General features: G+C 40.3%; 2 protein-coding genes and 1 long non-coding RNA gene across 14 annotated transcripts in view; 1 reads left to right on the top strand and 2 right to left on the bottom strand.

Moving 5' to 3' along the window:
• Positions 1-2,964: 2,964 nt before the first annotated feature.
• On the bottom strand, positions 2,965-7,801 carry LOC101485783 (5-hydroxyisourate hydrolase). Of its 9 annotated transcripts, none has more exons than XM_076886929.1 (4): positions 7,778-7,801; positions 4,051-4,181; positions 3,692-3,827; positions 2,965-3,225 (listed from the first exon to the last, which is right to left on the bottom strand). In XM_076886929.1, exons 2-4 carry the CDS (start codon positions 4,176-4,178, stop codon positions 3,136-3,138), a joined length of 354 nt encoding a protein of 117 aa, XP_076743044.1. In that variant the 5' UTR covers positions 4,179-4,181; positions 7,778-7,801; the 3' UTR covers positions 2,965-3,135. The 9 variants fall into 9 exon arrangements, with proteins under 9 accessions (XP_076743044.1, XP_004566224.1, XP_023008936.1 ...); XM_004566167.2 differs by lacking the exon at positions 7,778-7,801 and adding an exon at positions 7,619-7,751 and having other exon boundaries at positions 4,051-4,184; XM_023153168.2 differs by lacking the exon at positions 7,778-7,801 and adding an exon at positions 7,619-7,750.
• Positions 6,942-19,973, top strand: part of LOC143419576 (uncharacterized) — a 64,816-nt gene continuing 51,784 nt past the window's right edge. Inside the window, exons 1-2 of the long non-coding RNA XR_013099588.1 lie at positions 6,942-6,997; positions 13,496-13,636. This is a non-coding gene — a long non-coding RNA (uncharacterized LOC143419576). The remainder of the gene's footprint in view (positions 6,998-13,495; positions 13,637-19,973) is intronic.
• The window catches only part of LOC143419574 (RNA-binding Raly-like protein), a 100,355-nt gene continuing 88,601 nt past the window's right edge, over positions 8,220-19,973 (bottom strand). For 3 of the 4 annotated variants that reach the window (XM_076886921.1, XM_076886924.1, XM_076886925.1), the window contains 4 exons: positions 18,128-18,241; positions 15,296-15,447; positions 13,009-13,054; positions 8,220-11,121 (listed from right to left, as the gene is read on the bottom strand). In XM_076886921.1, coding sequence (XP_076743036.1) covers positions 13,022-13,054; positions 15,296-15,447; positions 18,128-18,241 — 299 coding nt within the window. In that variant the 3' untranslated portion in view covers positions 8,220-11,121; positions 13,009-13,021. The remainder of the gene's footprint in view (positions 11,122-13,008; positions 13,055-15,295; positions 15,448-18,127; positions 18,242-19,973) is intronic. The other variant, XM_076886922.1, reaches the window with a different exon arrangement.

The raw sequence follows: 19,973 nt of genomic DNA, 5'->3' as shown, positions 1-19,973 counted from the left end.
ACTTATTGGCTTAGAGAGAAAGCCTGGCTCGAGTGCTGTTACCAAAACATGCAATGACTTCGCTTCTTTCCTCATGACATTATTTAATACAGTCCCGATCAAAGGTTTAGGACCACATGCCTTTAAAAAGCCAAAATGTGGATTCATTGTCATTTTGTGTCAGGTAGTCACACTGTCATGAGTCATGACTGATGGCAAAGGAGAAAGAAAAGTTCCCTTTTTGAATGTGGTCGGCTTGTTGAACTGCATAAGCGGGGTCTTTTGCAGCGCGCTATAGCTGCTGAGGTGGGACGCAGTAAGACAGTCATTTGCAATTTCTTAAATGATCCTGAGGGTTATGGAACAAAAAAAATCAAGTGGAAGACCCAAAATTTCACCAGCACTGAGCCGGAGGATCCAATTGGCTGTCCATGAAGACAGTGGAAGATCCTCGATCCAAATTAAGGCCGTTACTGATGCTGACTGCATCCCCATAACCACCAGACGGCATCTGAGACTGAAGGGCTTCAAAAACAAAAATGTCTTCAAAGGTGTCGTCTCCTTGAACGCCACGTTTGGTGCTCTCTTGCATGGGACACTGAAAGGTGGAAGAAAGTTTTATTCACTGATAAGAAAAAATTTAACCTTGATGGTCCTGATGGCAGATGTTTTCTACGCGCAGCGGTGGAGGGGGCACCATAGTGGTCTGGGGTGCTTTTACTTTCAGTGGAACAATGGAGCTTCAGGAGATGCAGGGGCGTCAAACGGCCGCTGGGTATGTCCAGATGTTGCAGAGACCATCCCTCATGACTGAGGGCCCTCGTCTGTGTGGTAGGGCTGCCACAAACGATTATTTTGATAGTCGACTAGTCACCGATTATTTTTGCGATTAGTCGACTAATCAGATCATCATCCATTAGACATAAAACTACAGCTTATTGCACCAGCAGCATCTGCTCTTATATAACTATCATTAGCTTACAGCTTTAAGTGTTTAAGGTCTGTGCTAACTAAAGATAAAGACAAGATGATAGTTTATTAAATTTTAATGAAATTTGCAGATTGTTTCGGTGAAGTTTAATAAACTCCTTGCTATCTAAAATATAACAGGACACTGGAGTATATTCTGGAGCATCTCACACTTCTGATAATCAGCTGTCTGCTTGACGTTTATTCAGCTGTGTAAAAACTATAACTTTAATCTCAGACAAACTGATTTACTCAGGAACAAATAAAATACTAAAAAAAAAAGCCAAACAATAACATTTTAAGTTATCTAAGTGACTCATATATATTTAACCTGAGTAGCGAAAGACGGCTGTGGGTTTGAAAACGATTTGCGGGGAGTCCGGTGTTCTCACGGCGCTAGTGAGCCTAGCCCCCGGCTCGCTAACGAGCTAGTGGGTAACAGATGTCTCCAAAAACGTCGGAGCGCTTTTGAAAATATGTGGTGTCCTGATAAACTGAGCAGATATTTGAGGTTTACACAGCTACATTCTCGCCTGAAAATATGTTAAACGTTTATTTTGTGACCCAGAAAGCATAATAAGAGTAACATTAAAACTAACTAGCTGCCGCCATTGTTGGAAACTGCGCTGGGCCGCGCTATGAATTCTGGGACACAGCTGCTTCTTCTTCTTCTTCTTCTTCTTCTTCGGGGTTTAACGGTAGCTGACATCCTTGTACATGCTGTGCTGCCATCTTCTGTTTCAGTCCGTTATTACACTCTTAAATCCTGCCACTTATTCCTGCGTCTTTTGTGATCGTACAAAGTTTCAAACGACGCGTTGACTATTAAATCAGTCGTCGACGATTTTGATAGTCGACGTAATCGTGACTAGTCGACAAATCGTGGCAGCCCTACTGTGTGGTAACGATTGAGTTTTTCAACAGGACAATGCGCCAGTACACAATGCCTGCAGAACAAGGGACACTTCCAGGAGAATAACATCACTGTTTTGGACCATCCTGCTTGTTCCCCTGATCTAAATCCAATTGAGAACCTTTGGGGAAGGATGGCAAGGGAAGTTCACAAAAATGGACAACAGTTCCAGACAGTAGATGCCCTTCGTGTGGCCGTCATCACCACTTGGAAAAATGTTCCCAATCACCTCATGGAAATGCTTGCAACAACCATGCCGCAATGAATTATTGAAGTGATCAACAATAACAGTGGAGCTACTTATTACTGAGTTCATGTTTGGAACCCGTTTACAGGGTTTTTTTGGTGGTGTGGTCCTAAACTCTTGATCAGCTGTAAAGCAGCCTGTTTCAGTTTAAGCATTGTTTTCAATAAATTGCAGGCTCAAAAAATGTTTGGTCTCTCTCCCATTTCTTCTTATTGCATGTTGAAGCTCTACTTGGAACCTTGTTAAGAGCCAGCCATGCAAAATAAGATTTATTTGCCATTTTTCAAGTTGTCTTAGACTTTTGATCGAGACTGTGTTACATAAAAATTCTGTTCAATTTAACATTCAGTAAATTATATATATTTTAATTTTAAATCAATCTAAATAAAATATTTGGTCACTTTAAGCAAAAAGCTGTGCTTCTGTTGATTTGAAAAAAGTGTTAAGTTTCAGGTGCAACTAACTATTAATTGATCTTGTTATTCAAAGTGTTAATAAGTTACTGTTTGGTATATTAAATATTAGAAAAAGTGACAAATATTGCTCTTTAGCCACTGATTTTAAGAAAATCAGCAAATACAAAGAAAAAACTAAAGCCAGCAAATGTTTTGTTTGCCTTCTTTTAAAATAATTTCAAATTATTTCCTAATAGAAATGGACTTTTCACTATACTAAAGGAACACTTAAAGAATAATAATAAATAGAGCAAGTGTGTGTGTACTATTGCTTTAAACATAATTCATAGAGATATTAAAGATAAAGAAAAATTAAATTCATTCATGTCACACAATAAGAAGAAGGGACACCCGCAGAGAATCATCAGGTATTTGTACAGAGTGGCAAGTGACCTATAATGCAGACTGTAATGGAGGTTTTAATGTTGTTTTTGATTGGTGTAAATACACTCATGAAGTGAAACTCAACAAATAACAAATGTAGCACACAATAACACCTGAGTAAAATATAAAAGAAGAGAAACCTAAGTCATGAATCTATAAAACAGCAGAAATCCATCTCTCTGCAGCTTTCAGCTTCCTCTGTAAGTGCTGTAGGAGAAGCGACTCATCAGTAGAGGGATGTGAAACCTCTGCTCCGGCTCACTGATGGTGAACACAACCTGGAAACACACAAACGCACACACAAATGATTACAGCAAGATGAAAAATGCCTTTTAATGTTTGATACAAAAATGATTTCAACAAAAACATTGGTTGTTGTAGACCCCACTGTCTTTGATGTCACAGTGTTTATTGGACATGAAGATGTGAATAATGCTGTGACATTATTATAAACACTTTGTTGAAGTAAGTATAAGTAAGTAAGAATGTTTTTAAAATTTAAATTTTCCTGTTGCTCATTTGTTGATAATGACATTTGTGTGTTTTAGGAGATTTGGCGACCCCTTGTGGTGAACAAAGTAACTGCTACCAAACTGTTTCTGTTCCCAAATAAATGTGTTGTCTTTACATCTTGTCCTACCCGTGACACTTATAAGGATCTATTCACATGTGTGCGTTACTATATACCTAAATCAGACCAGTTTATTTCTTTCAGATATAGGATAGTGACACCTCATGACCCACCTCCACATAGGGGTAGAAAGAGGGCTGACCAAGGCCTTCCCAGTATGAACCCGTCTCAAAGCGGAGCTTGTACATGCCAGGAGTAAAAGTTTCTTGGTTCATGAGTCCTGGGCAGCGGCCATCTTGGTTTGTTGTCCTAAAAATTAATAATTAATAAATTATTAATTAGTTCTATGTGCAGGTTTTCGTCAGCTCACCTGGAAGAAAAGCTCTTCCCTGATTTCTTTAGTTGTCAAAAGAAATCCCCCACCCCCCCATTTCTGGCCTTTTCAGTTTCTGATTTTATCCAGCTTCAGGCTTTGAATAATAAACACGTTAAGCGGAGATTAAGCTACGTGTAAGAATGTATGAAAGCCTACCCGACACTCAGCATGGCCCAGATCATCAGCTTGGAGTCCAGTCGGTGCAGGCTGAGGGCCATCCTGGCTGCCGGGACGCCGTCGGTAGCGTTCAGCACGTGAGTGGTCAGAGGGCTGGACTCCGCCATGATCTGCTGGATGGCAGGGGACAGGTCAGATTTAAATGTGGGACCTTTAGTTACAGTAATCGACGTCATGACACCATCGTATGGAAGAATGTTCAATCTGTGAGGCCGTTCTGAAGGCAAAAGGGGATCCAAGCCAGTACCCAGTAGCAAATTGTGACCAGTGAAGATATAGAAACAATAATTTCCCTCTTAATACCAGTCTATGGTGGTCATCTGATGCTCATCTACATCTAACACCTCCATGTACAGCAATCACAGTCCTCTTGACACCAAATAGGACAGAAAAAAGAGCAATGCAACAATAACCTTAAGCTTTATTAATATGGTCAATGATATTATGTCTGCTAACTAAAAAAAGAAACTATCAGGAATCCTCCTCTGTCTAACATAACTGTTTGTGTCTTGTTTTTTTAGATTAATAAAAGTACAAGGATAAAAACCTTTTTGTCTCTTCAAAACTTCTAAAAAAATAGCCAGAGGTGCTTTCATGATCGCTGCCCACCACTTATGCAATAGTTTGCAACTGGTCACAGAGTGAAAGAGCAGGATTGTTAGCAGTGAGTCTGCACTTAGTGATCTGTCCGAGAGAGATTTCTGTTCAGAGACAGGTTGGCTCCCACCAGGCAATGCGCACAATCGGCTTGCGATCAGAAGCAGTTACCTCGGTCAGCCTCTGCGTGTGCAGTGATTACCAAAATTCTTTTTAAAAAAGAAATCAATCACCCAGCAATCCTCCCATCTTATTTTTATAGTGTGGCTGGAGCACAAAGCAGCGTTTTCTATACTGCAGCCAGACACCAAAGGGAGCTGAAGATGCTTTAGCTTCACTTTTGAGAAGCTGTGACATTCTCATCTTTATTTACAGCGATTCAGAATGAATTTACACTTCAGCTCTTCGACATCAGAGTGTTTAATGTAGCAGTCCAACGTTTGAGTGTCACACCTACACTTTCTCAATATGTCCCATTTTAGCAAATGATCATAAGGACAGATTTTGCTATAGACTCTGGTCTGACACCTGCAAATTACAGCTCTGTGCTCCAAGTTTAATAAACTACTCAGAAGACAAGGATTATGATGTCATGATATTACCTGTCAGTCATGTGACCATGTATCTCATGTTTATTTTCCTCAGCGATCACTTTAATGTAAACAAAAATGACTATGAGTTTCATGTGACACCTTCTGTGTGTTAAGACACTGAGTCCATATCAAGAGGTCTCAACACAAACAATTATTGGAAACTTTCTTGAGGAATTAAGGATAAATATGCTTCAAAATAGGAATAAAGAATATTATAAGCCTAAAGAGTTCACATATGAAGCTTACATATCATTATAAGATGACCAGAGGACACATACCACTTCTAAGTGGAGACAAGAGCAGCACATACATGCACTGGTGACACTTTAAAACACTGAAGTGCATCAGTGTGAAACAGAAACACCTCAGGCCTCATTGCTGTAGTCTATAATAGGAGAAGCCTTACCTGTGTGAGAGCTCTCCCCTCTGTTGCAACCAGTTCATTCAGTATTCCAAACTCCTCCAACCAGCTGTGGTATCACTACACACTCCTCCCTCATACACCTACCCACCATGCACTTTAAACAGACCCAGTCTCAAAGGTTGTCCTGATTCTAATAAATCATTAAAACCAGCCAAGAGAGTGCAGCTTTCCTTCAGTCAACAACACGTGATTCATTTAATCACTGGGATTGTTTTGCATGATTAGGCTCATTGTAATGTCAGACATCCCCTACTGTGCACCTCTGACTACGATTTCTTCTGATACCATTTGACTGGAAGAGACTGGAACAATCCCCACTGCCAGCTAGCATTTTAGTTCACAGGCAGAGATTAAATGCAGAAGCTTTAGTTGCTATTGTTACTGGCAGGTTAGGAATAACAGATACTGGGTGAGGCATGGGTAAATTCACAAGTTTGAATACAGTGTTTACCCACATGCAACATAAAAGATGGATGTAAAGCAGGCTTTTGCAAGTGCTGTTCAATGCTGCAGGTTTTGGTATCGATCAGATGCCAATCACATACAGGGCGATATCGATGCCGATATCAATTCTTTTAGCCTATAAAGGAAAATCATGTTAGAGGATGAAGTGTATTGTGTATTTTGTTGTACAGTTATTTTATTTTCAACTTTAATTTATATATTTATCTTTATCTTATTCTTCCCAGTTAAATTTACCCTTCATTCTAATTTGTGTTGTACAGTTATTTCATTTTTAACCTTAATTTATATTTTATTTCTTCCTAGTTAAATTTACCCTTTTTAATTTTTCATATTTATTTCCTATCTTATTCATAGCCTTTTCCTTTTTTGTTCTCTTTAGGTCACGAGCAGTTGTCCAAGCATTTCACTACATATCGTACTGTGTATGACTGTGTACGTGACAAATAAAATTTGAATTTGAATTTGAAGTGCGTCATGATTTACATGTATGAAATGATGATTCATCATCAGTTTGCAAATTCTAAACACATTTTAATGATCACAAAATCACTGTGAGACTTTTACTCTCCATAATCTTAAGTTAATACAACAAATCATAGCTTTCAACTTTCTGTGTGTTTTCAAACTGTCCTCTAAGTTCAGTACGAGCTACGATCGTCCAGGATATGCTCGCTAGCTAGCAACCAGTGTTGCCAACTCCTCAGTAAGGAAAATCGCTATTGGTTGTCCTAAAAGTCGCTAGAAGTCGCTAAACGACGTCATCACCTAATTTGCATAATTGGTCATGCTAATCTAATTGTAACCTATGTTGTTGGAGAGAGAAATAACATCGTGGAAGAGACATAAAGTGAGTAAAAAACGTCCTAAATGCATTTAGAGTTTATTTAGAACTACAAATTAAATTTCTTTTAGCAATTATTGGTTTTTTTAATGTCACAATTCCAAACCTGCTCCTTTACCCGGGCTTGGACCGGTAAAAGTGACCCGAAATAGGCGCTCTGGTGGAGTTACTTTGTGTGTGTGTGTTTATAAGTAGTTTTAAAAATTGTGATCCACAAAACAGCATAAGAGTAAAAGAGTAAAAGAACTGACTGCGTTACAGCACCCGCTGCTTGTTGAGAGTAAAAGCGATACGCGCTTTCACGTCTTTTTTTAGCTAAGGGGTCTGAAAACTCGCTAAATATAGCAACAAAGTCGCTAAGTTGGCAACACTGCTAGCAACCTGTCAGACCCAGTTTCATTGATCCTTTTGCACTAGTTTCAGCCCGATACCAATACCAGCATTGGCATTAATGCTATCGACATTTGGATCAATCCGCCCACCTCTAGCTTTTGCTTCTTTTGTTTTGAAACACCAATCTGACAAGTTGCTAGCTAGCGAGCATAGCTCCTTTCACAACCACCAGTCTCCCCCTGCAGGACACGAAGAAGAATGCAGGTTTAAATTCCACTTCCATGATGGTTTTACCTTTCAGACCTGTCTTTGTGTCTAACATGGATGAAGGATTCATTTTTTAAATTGCTGCAGTGACTCGTCCAATGATATACGGTATATGGTATATCCTTTCATCCAACTCTGCCAAAGGTTTGGATTATTCCCTATGGATAAAATGTGGGAGGTGCTTACCTTTGATTTTTGTTGTTTTTATTTTAATGTGATGCAGTTCAAAATGATTGTCTTTTGTTAAGAGTTCCTGTAGGTGGCGCTTAATGTTTCTGCCTCTACTTATGCAGTTACCCTCGTTTTTCTGAAGATTTTTCATGAAGCTCATTTTTAAACTTGACCTCAAGTACTCTGGTTGTTTATTAGCAGCATCAGATTCAGAGAGCAACTGGTTTTGTCCAGCTATGTTGAACTGTTTCTGATTTTAGCTGGCTAAATGGTAATACTGATCTCTACCCAAACCTGACCACTCACCTGCTCTCTGAAGGGGAGACCTAATTTCCATACAGTAAACTTAAAAACAAAGGAGAGCATTCCAACATATCAAATGATTTGATATGTTGAATTACTACAGATAAAATTCATAAACTCATAAAAAAAGAATCACACCAGGTCCAAATGCACCTCGTTTATGAAAAATACCTTTATTACACTCACAGTTAAATAGGTTACATTCAGCACTGAACAAACACAAAAGCACTGACAGGAGAAGCTACGGCGACGTCAAATCAAGGATTTCCAAAATGAGTCTGCGTCCAAACTCACTGGATTTCTTATTAAAACATTTAGTGTCACTTTGTTTTTAAAGTCTGAAATAAGGTTTCAGTATAAAGAGCTACTACTGTACACATGAATGTGTTCAAGTGTCACCTTTTAAACTGACAAATATTTAGAGCGTATTTACACTGACGGTTGTTCCTTTTAAAAGGTTCAGCAACTGTTTGGTGTCTGTGCTTGCCATTAAACCAATATTAAACATTATTTCATAAAATGAAAGCCACAACAGAAACCAGCAACACTGTAGTGGGAACAACAGTAATGTGTTATATATTGAATATTTTATGTGTAACTGGTCTGTCTTAATTGGCAGTGGTGTATCAAATTGTAAAAACGGGCCATCAAATGTCTTTTCAGTAGGGTCATCTATTTTTTTCTATTACCAGTTGAGTCTTTCAAAAATTCTTATTAGCATCAAAAGTACAGTTTCTGTAGCTGTAGGTGTGTCTGTCACTTCTTAGGTTTCATGTATCAATCTGGTCCTTATCAGGTCTTAAAATGACTTAAACACAACCTAAGATGAACACCAACATATGACATATTACACCGTGTCATTATTTACTGATAAAAATTGAAGCCAAACTGCAGAAGCAGTGTATGTACCCTACTAAGTTGCTTTTAGGACCTAATTTAGGAGCAAAATGTTGCAGCAATGGTTTTCTGGGCGACTCGTGTCTCACGTCATTGTGGAGGAACTTGTCTTTACAGCGCTGCTGTTGTTCATTCATGTTTTCAGCATTCATTCATGCACAGCTCTCTTAAACCAACCACAGCGTTTCAGTTGAGATGAGGTCTAGACTTTGGGCCACTGCAGCACCTTGATTTTTTTTTGCTTCTTCAGCCAATCTGTTGGCGATTTGCTGCTGTGTGTGGGATCATCGTCCAGTTACATGACCCAGTTTGGGCAAAGCTTTAGCTGCGGGACACACGGCCGCATGTGTGACTTTAGAGCAGTTTGGTGTACAGAGGATTTCATGGTCGACTCAGTGACTGCAAGCTTCCCAAATCATCGTCCCTCCACCACTGTGCTGACAGTTGATGTAAGGTGTTTGTGCTGATGTGCTGTGTTTGGTTTTCTCCAAATGTGCTGCTGTATATTATGAAGAAACAAAGCAAACTTAACATATGCTGCCATGTTGTTTTTAGAGGGAAGAAGTAGCCTCCTAGGAACCCTTCGTAGTCACACTCACTTGTTCAGTCTTTTTTTTTCAGTTGATCTGACTTTGGGGTAAATTTGCTGGAATATTTCCTCCTGAGAAGTCTGGCAGCTGTCTTGAATGTTTTCCACTTTCTCGCTGTGGAATGATGCTGTGCTTTCTTTTTACCAGGACTGTAAGTTAAACTTAACTTTTTCATTCAGCTAGATATCTTAGCAAACATGAACCCAACAGTTTTAGTTCACGTGAAGGATATTGTTACCCACACCTGCCAAACTAATCCATGAAATAAACTGAACTCAAACTGTTTGTCAGTTTATTTGTCAGTTAACCCAAGCTAAACTGAAACAAGCACATGAAACCAACTATCACTCATGATCATAGAAAAAGTACATTTCCCTATTCGTATCTACTACATGGAGCTAATGAGCTAATGCTCATTTCAGGAAATTGTCTGGGCCTATATATAACTTTATAAGTGATTTCCTGAGTGGACTGAACAGTGAAATTTACCCAGAAAGTCATAAAGCCGTGCTCACTGAGCCTGTACCGCAGAAGCATTATGTGGTCACACAGCTGGTTACACATAATGAAAACAGGCCTGATGAAAATAAACTGTGCGATAAGGAGCCGCCAGCTGGTCCCACACAGACTTTAATAACAGTGATGAGTCTGACATGAGAAGCAAGGTTAGGGTGATGAAACAGACTCAAACGTTAAGGAAATAATCCAACAGGCTCATGAGTCTGCTCTTGCCTGTGTAGCCCACTAATGCAGTGTTTTCTGGCGGTGCAGAGGTGTTGGCCCAGAGGCCAAAATAAAATAATCTGCTGTGAGGAGGTATTTAGCTGCAGAACCATCAGTATGTTTTATTAAACTTTTCTATGATGTTCAGATATTGTCTAATGTGTCAACATGTGAATGTGGATCACTGGAATGGAAAACATAGGTGACGGCAGTGCAACATACGGTGGCCCCGAGAGGTCAAACGGATTGCAACTAAAGAAAACAACCATCAATTAGCAAAAAACGCTGCAAAAGCACACAAGACACAACGGAAATAGGAAAAAACAGATTTCCAAAAGCACAAGGGAAGTGTTTCTGGGGAGACAATAACCCGTTGCAGGAACCAAAATATGCTAAGATTGCACTGGGAGACACTTAAAAGAAGTTGAGGATCTATTGGTTTTGTGACAAAAGAAAAGATGAGAGATAAGTGTGTTAGCCTAACTATTAGCCTAAAAATCCAGCAAAAAAAAGTTTGGGAACCACTGCGTTAGGTTATTGTCTCCCCAGAAACTTCCCTTGGCTTTTTTCCTATTTCTGTTTCCTTTTCCCTATTTATATTTTGTTTTTCCTGTTTCCGTTTTGTTTTGTTTGCTTTTGCAGCGTTTTTCTTATTGCTGGTGTTTTCTTAAGTTGCAGTTCGTTTGGCCTCTCAGGGCCACCATAGCAACATAATAAAAATGTCAAAGATATGTGAAAAAATCAAAAATCAGGGGTGGAGGAGAGTCAGTCCAAATGCAGGTCGTGTTGCCAGCGTCGTCTTGAAGCTTCGTCCATCCCAGCTGTTACAGATCTGAGCGTCTGCTTCTGGAAGGAAGTGAACATGGACACAAAGGACACAAAGAGAGAGTAAAACATGCAAAAAAACTCATAAGTTGGCATGAAATACACTTTAAGGTCAATATCAGTGGAGCCTGATGATTTTAAAGATTTGGTTTAAACTACAATAAGGTTTATGTGTCCTTCTTATCCACCAAAATGACTAATCATGAAGTGACTTAAATCTAAATGACCAGCAGGGGGCGACTCCTCTTGCTGCAAAAATATGGCTGTTCCATAGAAGTACAAGGAAAAAGTGTGATCTGTTCCCAGGATTTGTACCTTGGTGAAACACTTTGCTGTTGAGTTTACAGTCGTAATATTTGATTTGAAGTCTTACTAAAAACAATATGATGTTAATTTTGGCCACTATTATTATTCTTGTTGCTATTTTTTGAGTGTTAACTGTCCCTCAATTTCTCAGCTCCACTCATCACCGTCTTGTTTCGAAAAATTAAGATGGTGAGAAAAGTCAGCATGAGGCTTCACAAATAAGATTTGTCAAAATGATGGGTGAGATTACCGTGTCTACAATAATCTTTTATAGTCCATTAACTATGTGCTGTAGGTATTGGGCAGTAAAGGAAAGAGAAAGCAGATCTATCTTCATTATAGGGCTGGATACTTAATGCGCAAATGTCCAACTTCCAATTACTGCTGACCACTGCCGAATGTGTTTCCATGTGTTTTACCACCAAACAGTCATTGGCTTTAGTTGGATAAACTTACAAAGACTCAGAAACACACAGGAAACAGTCCGTTTTTTGCATTCTTTGTTGCTTTAGCAAAAACAAAGAGCAAACACACGTTAACTGCAAAAATCAACTGATGTAAGAGCTAGTTGAAGTCTTCCACAGCAAAGTAAGTGCTACGTTACGGTAGAGGACAGATCTGGAAATAGTTTAAATGATTCTACAATAAAAGAATATTTAAAGTTATGTCATATCATATTATTATTACATCATACTGCTCTTCCTTCTGAGCTCCATTTTTATCCAAAACCTATTAAAGAGGACATATTCTGTTCATTTCCATCTCCATCTCATGCTATAAAGGTCGTAGTGTATTTATATTTGTACGTCCCCTATCTCCTCCTAAGCCAGTGAACAAATCTTGATAAAAACTTCTAGAAACATGGCTTAATGCACAGTGAGTGCAAACATCTGTATGTTTATATGCACATGTACACATGGCACTTATTCTTTATTGACCTAACATTAAAGTGTAGGTTTGCACATTTTTATTAATGGACTCTATTAGAGTAGCTCTGCAGGATTTTTTTTTTTTTAACCCATCTTCCTTCAGATTGGCTGCTCCTTGGAAACAGAAGGTTTAAACTGTATGTAGGCGGGGCTTCTGTGCTCACAGCTAGAGCTGTGCGCCTGAGATGACCAATATTATGGATAACCTCTATCTTTGACATGATGCAGCTCGAAGAATAGGAACAAATGTCCAAAACTAAGTCTCATGAGGAATACTTGTACAAATGCTGGATCCTTTATTTGAAAGTTTGGCCCTGCTTAATAAAAAGACAGCTGTTACAGAACACATTACTTTTGGACTGAGTGCATTAGCATTATTGAGCCTGAAGTGGTTAACAAGCTGTATTCATAAACTGTAAGGGTGTAATCCTTCACAGTTAATATTATTTCCCAAATAATTTCAATGAAGATGCTCAAAAATGCACAGAAAGCTCAGTTATGTCTACAGCCATAAATTAAAGCACAACGCCCTCCAAACCCAAACCCAATTTTCAGTTTGTGTTTAATTTGAGCATCCAACATTAGATAGACAGACATGAAAGAAAACAAAGAAAAGCAAAGCAGGTTCATTTCAAAGGAACGTATAAGGCCAGGCAGCTTGCCACCTTCATACCTGAACTGCAGCATCACAGGTCCTCCTCCTGATCAGACTGCTTTATCTGAAAACAGAAAGAGAAAGTTACTCTTAACAGGACAGTGGGTTAATTAAAACACTGCTTTAGCCTCTATTTGCACATCGCCTCATGTTCAGTGCAGCCGGTAGTCCTTTATCCTCGCAGTCCACGTAAATGCTCATTTCCTGTTCATAATAACACATTGTGTTACACACACACACACACACACACACACACACACACACACACACACACACACACACACACACACACACACACACACACAAAGAGGTAAATGGTAATTAGCCTGCTAAAACACTCTTTTATTCATGTACACTCGGCTTCTTCCTGTCAGAGGAACAATGCGACAGATTAAGGGCCGGTCTGTTCTCTGCCTCCTCTCAGATTAATGAGGCAGCTTTGCTCTGTCAGGCAGGTATAGGAAGCCTGCAGGCTAATTCTATGTCATTATGTTTCCCTGTAAAGAAACAGAAACACTGAAAGCATCGCTCCTCCGCTCGGCCGATCTGCTCCACTCCGGTGAGATCCTGAATCAAAAGACCTGCGAGGCGACTGGTAAACACATCTTCCACCAGGAATTATACAGATGGTGTCTCTGCAGTGTGGGTGAGTCACAGATTTACTGCTGGTAAGTCTATATGACTGAGAGATTTAGGAAGACAGGTGAAAGGATGGACTGGGACAGATGAACTGTTTGTTTTTTCAAACTCTAACTGGATATATGGAAATCGTGGCGGACATTATTTTTTACTTCTTACTTTCTGTTTGGCAAAAGAAATGTTTGACTGATTATTAAAATAATCTCCATAATAACTAGTGAAACACTGAAAAATAATTCTGAGAGTTTTGACAGTTTTGTTAACGCACCTGAGTCAGAGTTAGCCAATTCTCCACAAGAGGGCAGCATTGCATTAGCTGCTATTGCAGAGCTGGGCACCCCAGAGGTTGTTGAGGTTACCCTGTGGGAGGTACATCGTCTTGTTTGACTAGCTTAGTGTGTAATAGGGATACTTATGCATTCTGTGGGATAGTGATTGAGTATTAAAAGGCTTTAACTTGTTTGGGTAGTAGTAAAACATCTGTACTAGCAGTGATGGTAGCAGGCATGTAAAATTACACTATGGGTAGCTAAATTCATCCTATAAAGTAACTGAAAGGGAAAAACATACTGTGTGTTTACCCTGTGAAGGTATATTTATCCTGTGTAGTAGAATGGGTGAGTAATAGTGATACGTATTCCATGGAGGAGCCTATATATTAATTGTCAGGACCGCTATTGACAAAAGACGCTACCAGTGGCAGACATTTATAGTGGTGGTATATCTCTGAGGGGAGCAGCAAGACCTCAGCACAGAATAGAGAGGGCAGCCATAACAACAGCTCCATAAATGATTAAGTTAGGAAGTGCATGAATGGAGTATCTGGAGGTCGGTTGCAAAGAGGCTTGCAGATTGGATTGAGACTTTCTAAACAAGTCACTATAAATCAATGAATGTCAACAGGTCTGTAGGAGATTGTTCCATCTGCCAGGATTATGGCTGAGCTTTATTTTGTGAACTGTCTGTACTGAAACTATGCTCCATATACTCCATATTTGCTCTGCAGTAGTGGCAACAGTAGGAGTGGTGGTATATAGAGTGAGTAATATATGTTTATCCAGTACTGTTGTGCCATGGGAAAGGGTTTAATTTGGAATTTGTGACAAGGGAACATTCCCCAGAAGACTACAGGCAGAAGAAAAAGGAATAAAAAAAAATAAATAAAAAAGTTGGAGAACCACTGAGCAAATGTATTACTGTAATTACTTTTTATTAGGCTTACCATCTGCTGTCTTATTTTCATTTACTTAGGCAATTAGATGAGTTCAGTGAATGCAATGTCACACCATTACTGCAAATATTAGCGCACTGAAGAATAATCGCTGTGTGTAAGCACAGCACATCAGCTGTTGTACTGAAACCCGTTCAAGCTGGTTTTGTGAGACCACAGTGAAACGTCAGGAAAGTAACTGATGGAGTCCCTGCTGCCGTAACACCTGCGTTAACTGCTTCCTGCTGCTGTGTGATGCCACAGCTGTTTAATATCATTAAAAGAAGAAAACAAACTCCTATTTATTCAGCATGAGACTGTGTCTGAAAGCTGGGAGCTATTTGAAGATCGGGAGGCAAAGCTAAAATTTGGCTGTATGTGAAATTGATTGATATTGATTCTGTAAGTCAATGGTAGCATGGGTGTAGCTGTGGGGAAGCAGGGGCGTATATTTACCCTGTGGGTGTAGCTGTAGGGGTAGTAGTGCTGGTAGTGCAGCGGCTCGTCCTCACTGGCCTCCCCTGGCTCCGGACTCTCTCGCTCCAGACTGCTGACTGAACCTCGGCGAGAGGAATCCGACACACTGGGCTCCCTGCTCTCAGGACACTCTTATACACACACACACACACACACACACACACACACACACACACACACACACACACACACACACACACACACACACACACAATATCATGCCACCTAAATGCTACATCTATTCTTGGGTATTAATATGGAGTTGGTTCCCCTTTGCAGCTACAACACTCCTTTGAGAAGACTTTGAAGTGCGTGTGGGGACTTCTGCCCATTTAGAAGAACATTTGAAAAGACAAACACTGATTTTCGAGTTGATCCTATAGGTGTGTCTTTATGAGCCTCTGTTTTGCACTGGGGCAGAGTCAAAGGTGGTCCATCCCCAAATTGTTCACACACAGAAGCACAGAATTGTCCAAAAAGTTTCGGTAAGTGGAGGCATTACGTTTTCCTTTCACTGAAACTAAGAGACCCAGGTCAACTCCAGAAGAACACCCCGCAGCGTTATCTCTCCTCCACCAAACGTTATAGTTGGCACAGTCTTTCAGGTAATGTTCTCCATTCACCTAACCCAGATTCGTCCATCAGATTTGTCACATCACAGAACACGTTTCAATAGCATCCCTGATTTCATACGATCGCTTTTGGTGGAGGATGTCAAAATGCTAACACTGATACTTCAAAGTCCAGAAACCAAATGGGGTGTTGCCGTGGCTACATCCATCTTTTAAATACAGTCCTTTTCTAACAATTTTTTTCTTTAAGCCTTTAATTTCTCCTCATTATACAGAGAGTAGTCACTGTGACAGTTCTCTGTCGATAAATAAGTGGACGTCCAACAGTGTCGAGACGTGGTTATGGATGATTTTAGGTCTCATTAAAGCAAAATCACAAGTCATGTCACAACAAAATATTGTAATTTAAATTTTTATTTGAAACATTTTCAGATCTAATGCAAACCTCTAAAAATGTCAGTTTTGTAGTGAATTTGAACCCTCATAACTCGAATACCCGCAGTATTACCTCCCTCTTCGACGACTTGCTGCATGTGTGCGAGAGAAGTTCTCATTTGAGTGTTGGAACACATTTCTAGGAAATAATCGCAAAAAACTGAAGACCGTCAACGTGTCACATCGGATAATTTCCTCATCTATTTATCAACCCGAGGAGATAAAACCCAAACACACACACATGCACAGGGACGACACGATAACTCCTGAGCGCTGAAGGGGAGCTTATGAAAGGTTATGAGGACCGTGTTTATCGCTGTTTACCTCACTGTCATAATCCACGCTCCACTGGTGGCAGTTTTGTCATTGAACCATTACTCACAGATGCAGTATGATAGCCGGCTCACATCTGATGGTAAACACAGCGACTCTCTCTGCATCACCGAACGCTCCGACGGATCATTTGCCGTAATAAACTCAAATTTAGAGTTCAGGAAGGATTAGACCTGGATCAGTCTGATGTTTGAGGTTGATATAGGCATTTAATAAAAACGGGATGCGTGTCAGTGTCGAACACCTCTAAAGTAATGACCGAGACTGAATACGTTAGATGTTTCTCATTCGTTTGTAAACAGAAATGTAGTCCTGAATATATTTCAAAGCCTGGTTTTACATTCCTGCTAACAGGCCTTTTCATATTCTGGCAAAGCACCAAAGACAACAACTAGACTGTCATGGGCTTAGGAGATTGATTTCATTGATTTCAAACAGGCAGAAGAAGCCAGCCTGACTTCTTGAAGTCAAGTCTGACCTTGGGGTGAATTTTCTGGGACATCCAGTCCTGGGAAGATTGTGACATTACATCAACACCTGAATGCTGCAGACCAGCAAACTGCCAAAGACGTGTTCACACTTACTGATGTTTAGTTAATCAAGTACATTTGATTGGAAACACCTGACTGCTACTTATATACAGTCTATAGTTACTGTAAATCAGTCCTCCAGGGAAGCTCCAGGGGACCTGGACTTGAATCCACTGTGCAGCCAGGGCCTTTCTGTGTGGAGCTTGCATGTTCTCCCTGTGTCTGTGGGGGTTCTCTCCAGCTTCCTCCCGCAGACCAAAGACATGCACTTAGTAGTGCTAGGCTAACAGGTGATTCTAAATCGACCATATGAATGTGGGTGTGAATGGCTGTCTGTGTCTCTGTCCAGGGTGTACCCCGCTTCTTGCCCTGTGGGAGCTGGGATAAGTTCCAGCACCATGGGGGGATTAAAGAAAATAGATGGATAGATCTTACCACTACAGCACCTTGACAAATTTTATCTATGATGTGCGGTCTGGGGGTCAGTTGATGCATTTCAAAATGGAAGCAATACGTGTAGCAGTCAAGTGAAAAGTCAAGGTCTTCAGTAGCAGATGACTCATGCGGAAGACATGGAAGTAAGGGAAGGTTTGGGGTGAAGCTAATTATCCATCCATTCTCTTCTCCTTATCTTTATCAGGGTCACAGAGGGGCTGGAGCCTATCTTAGGCTTAGGTCACCAATCTGGCATTCACACTTATGTGCAATATAGAATCACCAGTTAACCTAACCCCGCTAACTGATGTCTTTGGATTGTGAGTGGCAGTTGGAGTATCTAGACAGAACCCATGCAAACACGGGCTGTGTAAACAAACTCCACACAGAAATATTGCTTCACACACAGACTAAATACAGCAGCTCTAATTTTGAAAATAATTGCAATTAAGGCGTTAGGATTAAATTTTATTATTATTATTTTCAGCACAGTTCTTTGTCTCTACCTGAGCCATCCTTCCTCTGTCTGTCCATCTTGTCTACGCAGTCCAGCAGGCCATCGATCTGAACCTTGATCACTGTCAGCTCCCTTTTGATGGAAAGAAGCTCTGCCATTCTCACTGCAGAGACAGGGAGAGATGTAAGAAAGAGAGGGGGATTAATCTGGCTCATGATGCATAAAATAAAATAAAGACTGACGCATGAGGCTATAACGACTACTCAGGTTAAAAAGTATTCTATGTTAAAATCAACGGATAAAGTTATGTGAATGTGACCGGCTAATGCATGGCTTTATTTACATGTTGTCAAGTGTTGAGAAGATGAAGGCTCAAGCTGCCTCAGTGACCGCACTTGAGATTTGGTTTACTAACAAGGTTCCTTTAGTTCAACAGGAAGCAGAATGACCTAAACGTAGAAGTTGTCTGCACCAACCACCATGTGAAATGTAGAACCCAGAACTTCCCTCCCTAAGCTAATGGGGTAAGAACATTAAACAAGCAAATAAAGCTGTGAAAAACAGACAACCAGAACATTCATGTCAAAAGCAAAGGAAGTAAATCCCCACAAAGAGGCAGGGATCGATCTGAGGAAGCCGAAGAGCTGCTTGGTCTGGGAGAGGGAAAGAGACCCTTTTCTCAGCCTCCTTTAAATAGAGGCAGAACAGTTTATCAATTACTCTGTTACACTGTGAGAGATCTGTGAGAGAGGAAAAAGGAAATGAGGAAACAAACACAAGAGGAGGGTGCATAACATAGAATACACACAGCTTTTTAGTATGCAAATGAATGCATGTAAAAACCTATAAGCAACAAATGTGCAGTTGTTTAGAACATAAAGCTAAATCTGGGTTTGAATCCTGGACCTGCAGTTTAATGTCAAACCTGCATTTGAAATTTATGTGGTATACAGATAAGACATAACACGTGGACAGTGACACTAGTTATTAAAAACTAGGGGTGCAACGATACTCGTATCGATATTGAACCGTTCGATACAGTGCTTTCGGTTCGGTACGCATATGTATCGAACAATACAAAATTTTTAATTTACTTTATCAACTTTCCTTCTGACGATGCTGTCTGTGTGGAGCGCTCAGTGAATCTGCGTTCGACTACTCCGCCTAGGCTGCACTGTCGAGCGCAGATCCACTGAGCGCTCCACACAGACAGCATAGTCAGAAGGAAGAGCGCAGGGCAAGCTAGCGAGACAGAAGTTAAGCTCTCCTTGCAACATGGCAAATTGGACCTCCCCCACCCTCATTCAGATCTGGCGTTTGGAATTATTTTGGTTTTCATGTGACGTATGACCCTGAAGGTAAGTGAGTCATGGACTAAAGTAAAACAGTATGTCGGATGTGCCATGCAATGCTTAATTACATGGGTGGGAACTAGTGTGTTAGCGCAGTTAGCTTGTTAACGTGTTGGCCGTCTAGTCCCATGCACGGGGCGATCAGGGGTAGCTCGTTAACGGAGATTTGCCGTGTTGTGGCGTTAAGGTCATTTCAACGAGATTAACCTGAAAGCACTAGTGGGAACACAACGAATATGACTGCACATTTACGCCGACATCATCCTAGTACAAAGACAAAAACAACAAGCATGCTACTAACTTTAGCCGAGTCATTTAGACAGCTGTTAGCACATGATTCTCCTTATGCTGCTGAGAATATAGCCCAGAAGAAGTGTATAGTATAGCTTTTATTTTGGAAAGAGCCATTTCTCTGTAATAAACTCTCTTTTCCAAAGATGAGTGATTCCTCAATCAGATACAGGGCTCGCAATATCGCTAGCCCGACGTCCCGGGGCTAGCGTTTTTCCAGTCGGGCTACCAAAATCTATCTCTGCCCTGCCC

Source organism: Maylandia zebra, linkage group LG7 (assembly GCF_041146795.1).
Source record: "Maylandia zebra isolate NMK-2024a linkage group LG7, Mzebra_GT3a, whole genome shotgun sequence".
NCBI classification, from domain to species: Eukaryota; Metazoa; Chordata; class Actinopteri; order Cichliformes; family Cichlidae; genus Maylandia; species Maylandia zebra.
The sequence above is the reverse complement of the archived record's forward strand: the minus strand, read 5'-3'. Positions and strand labels throughout refer to the sequence as shown.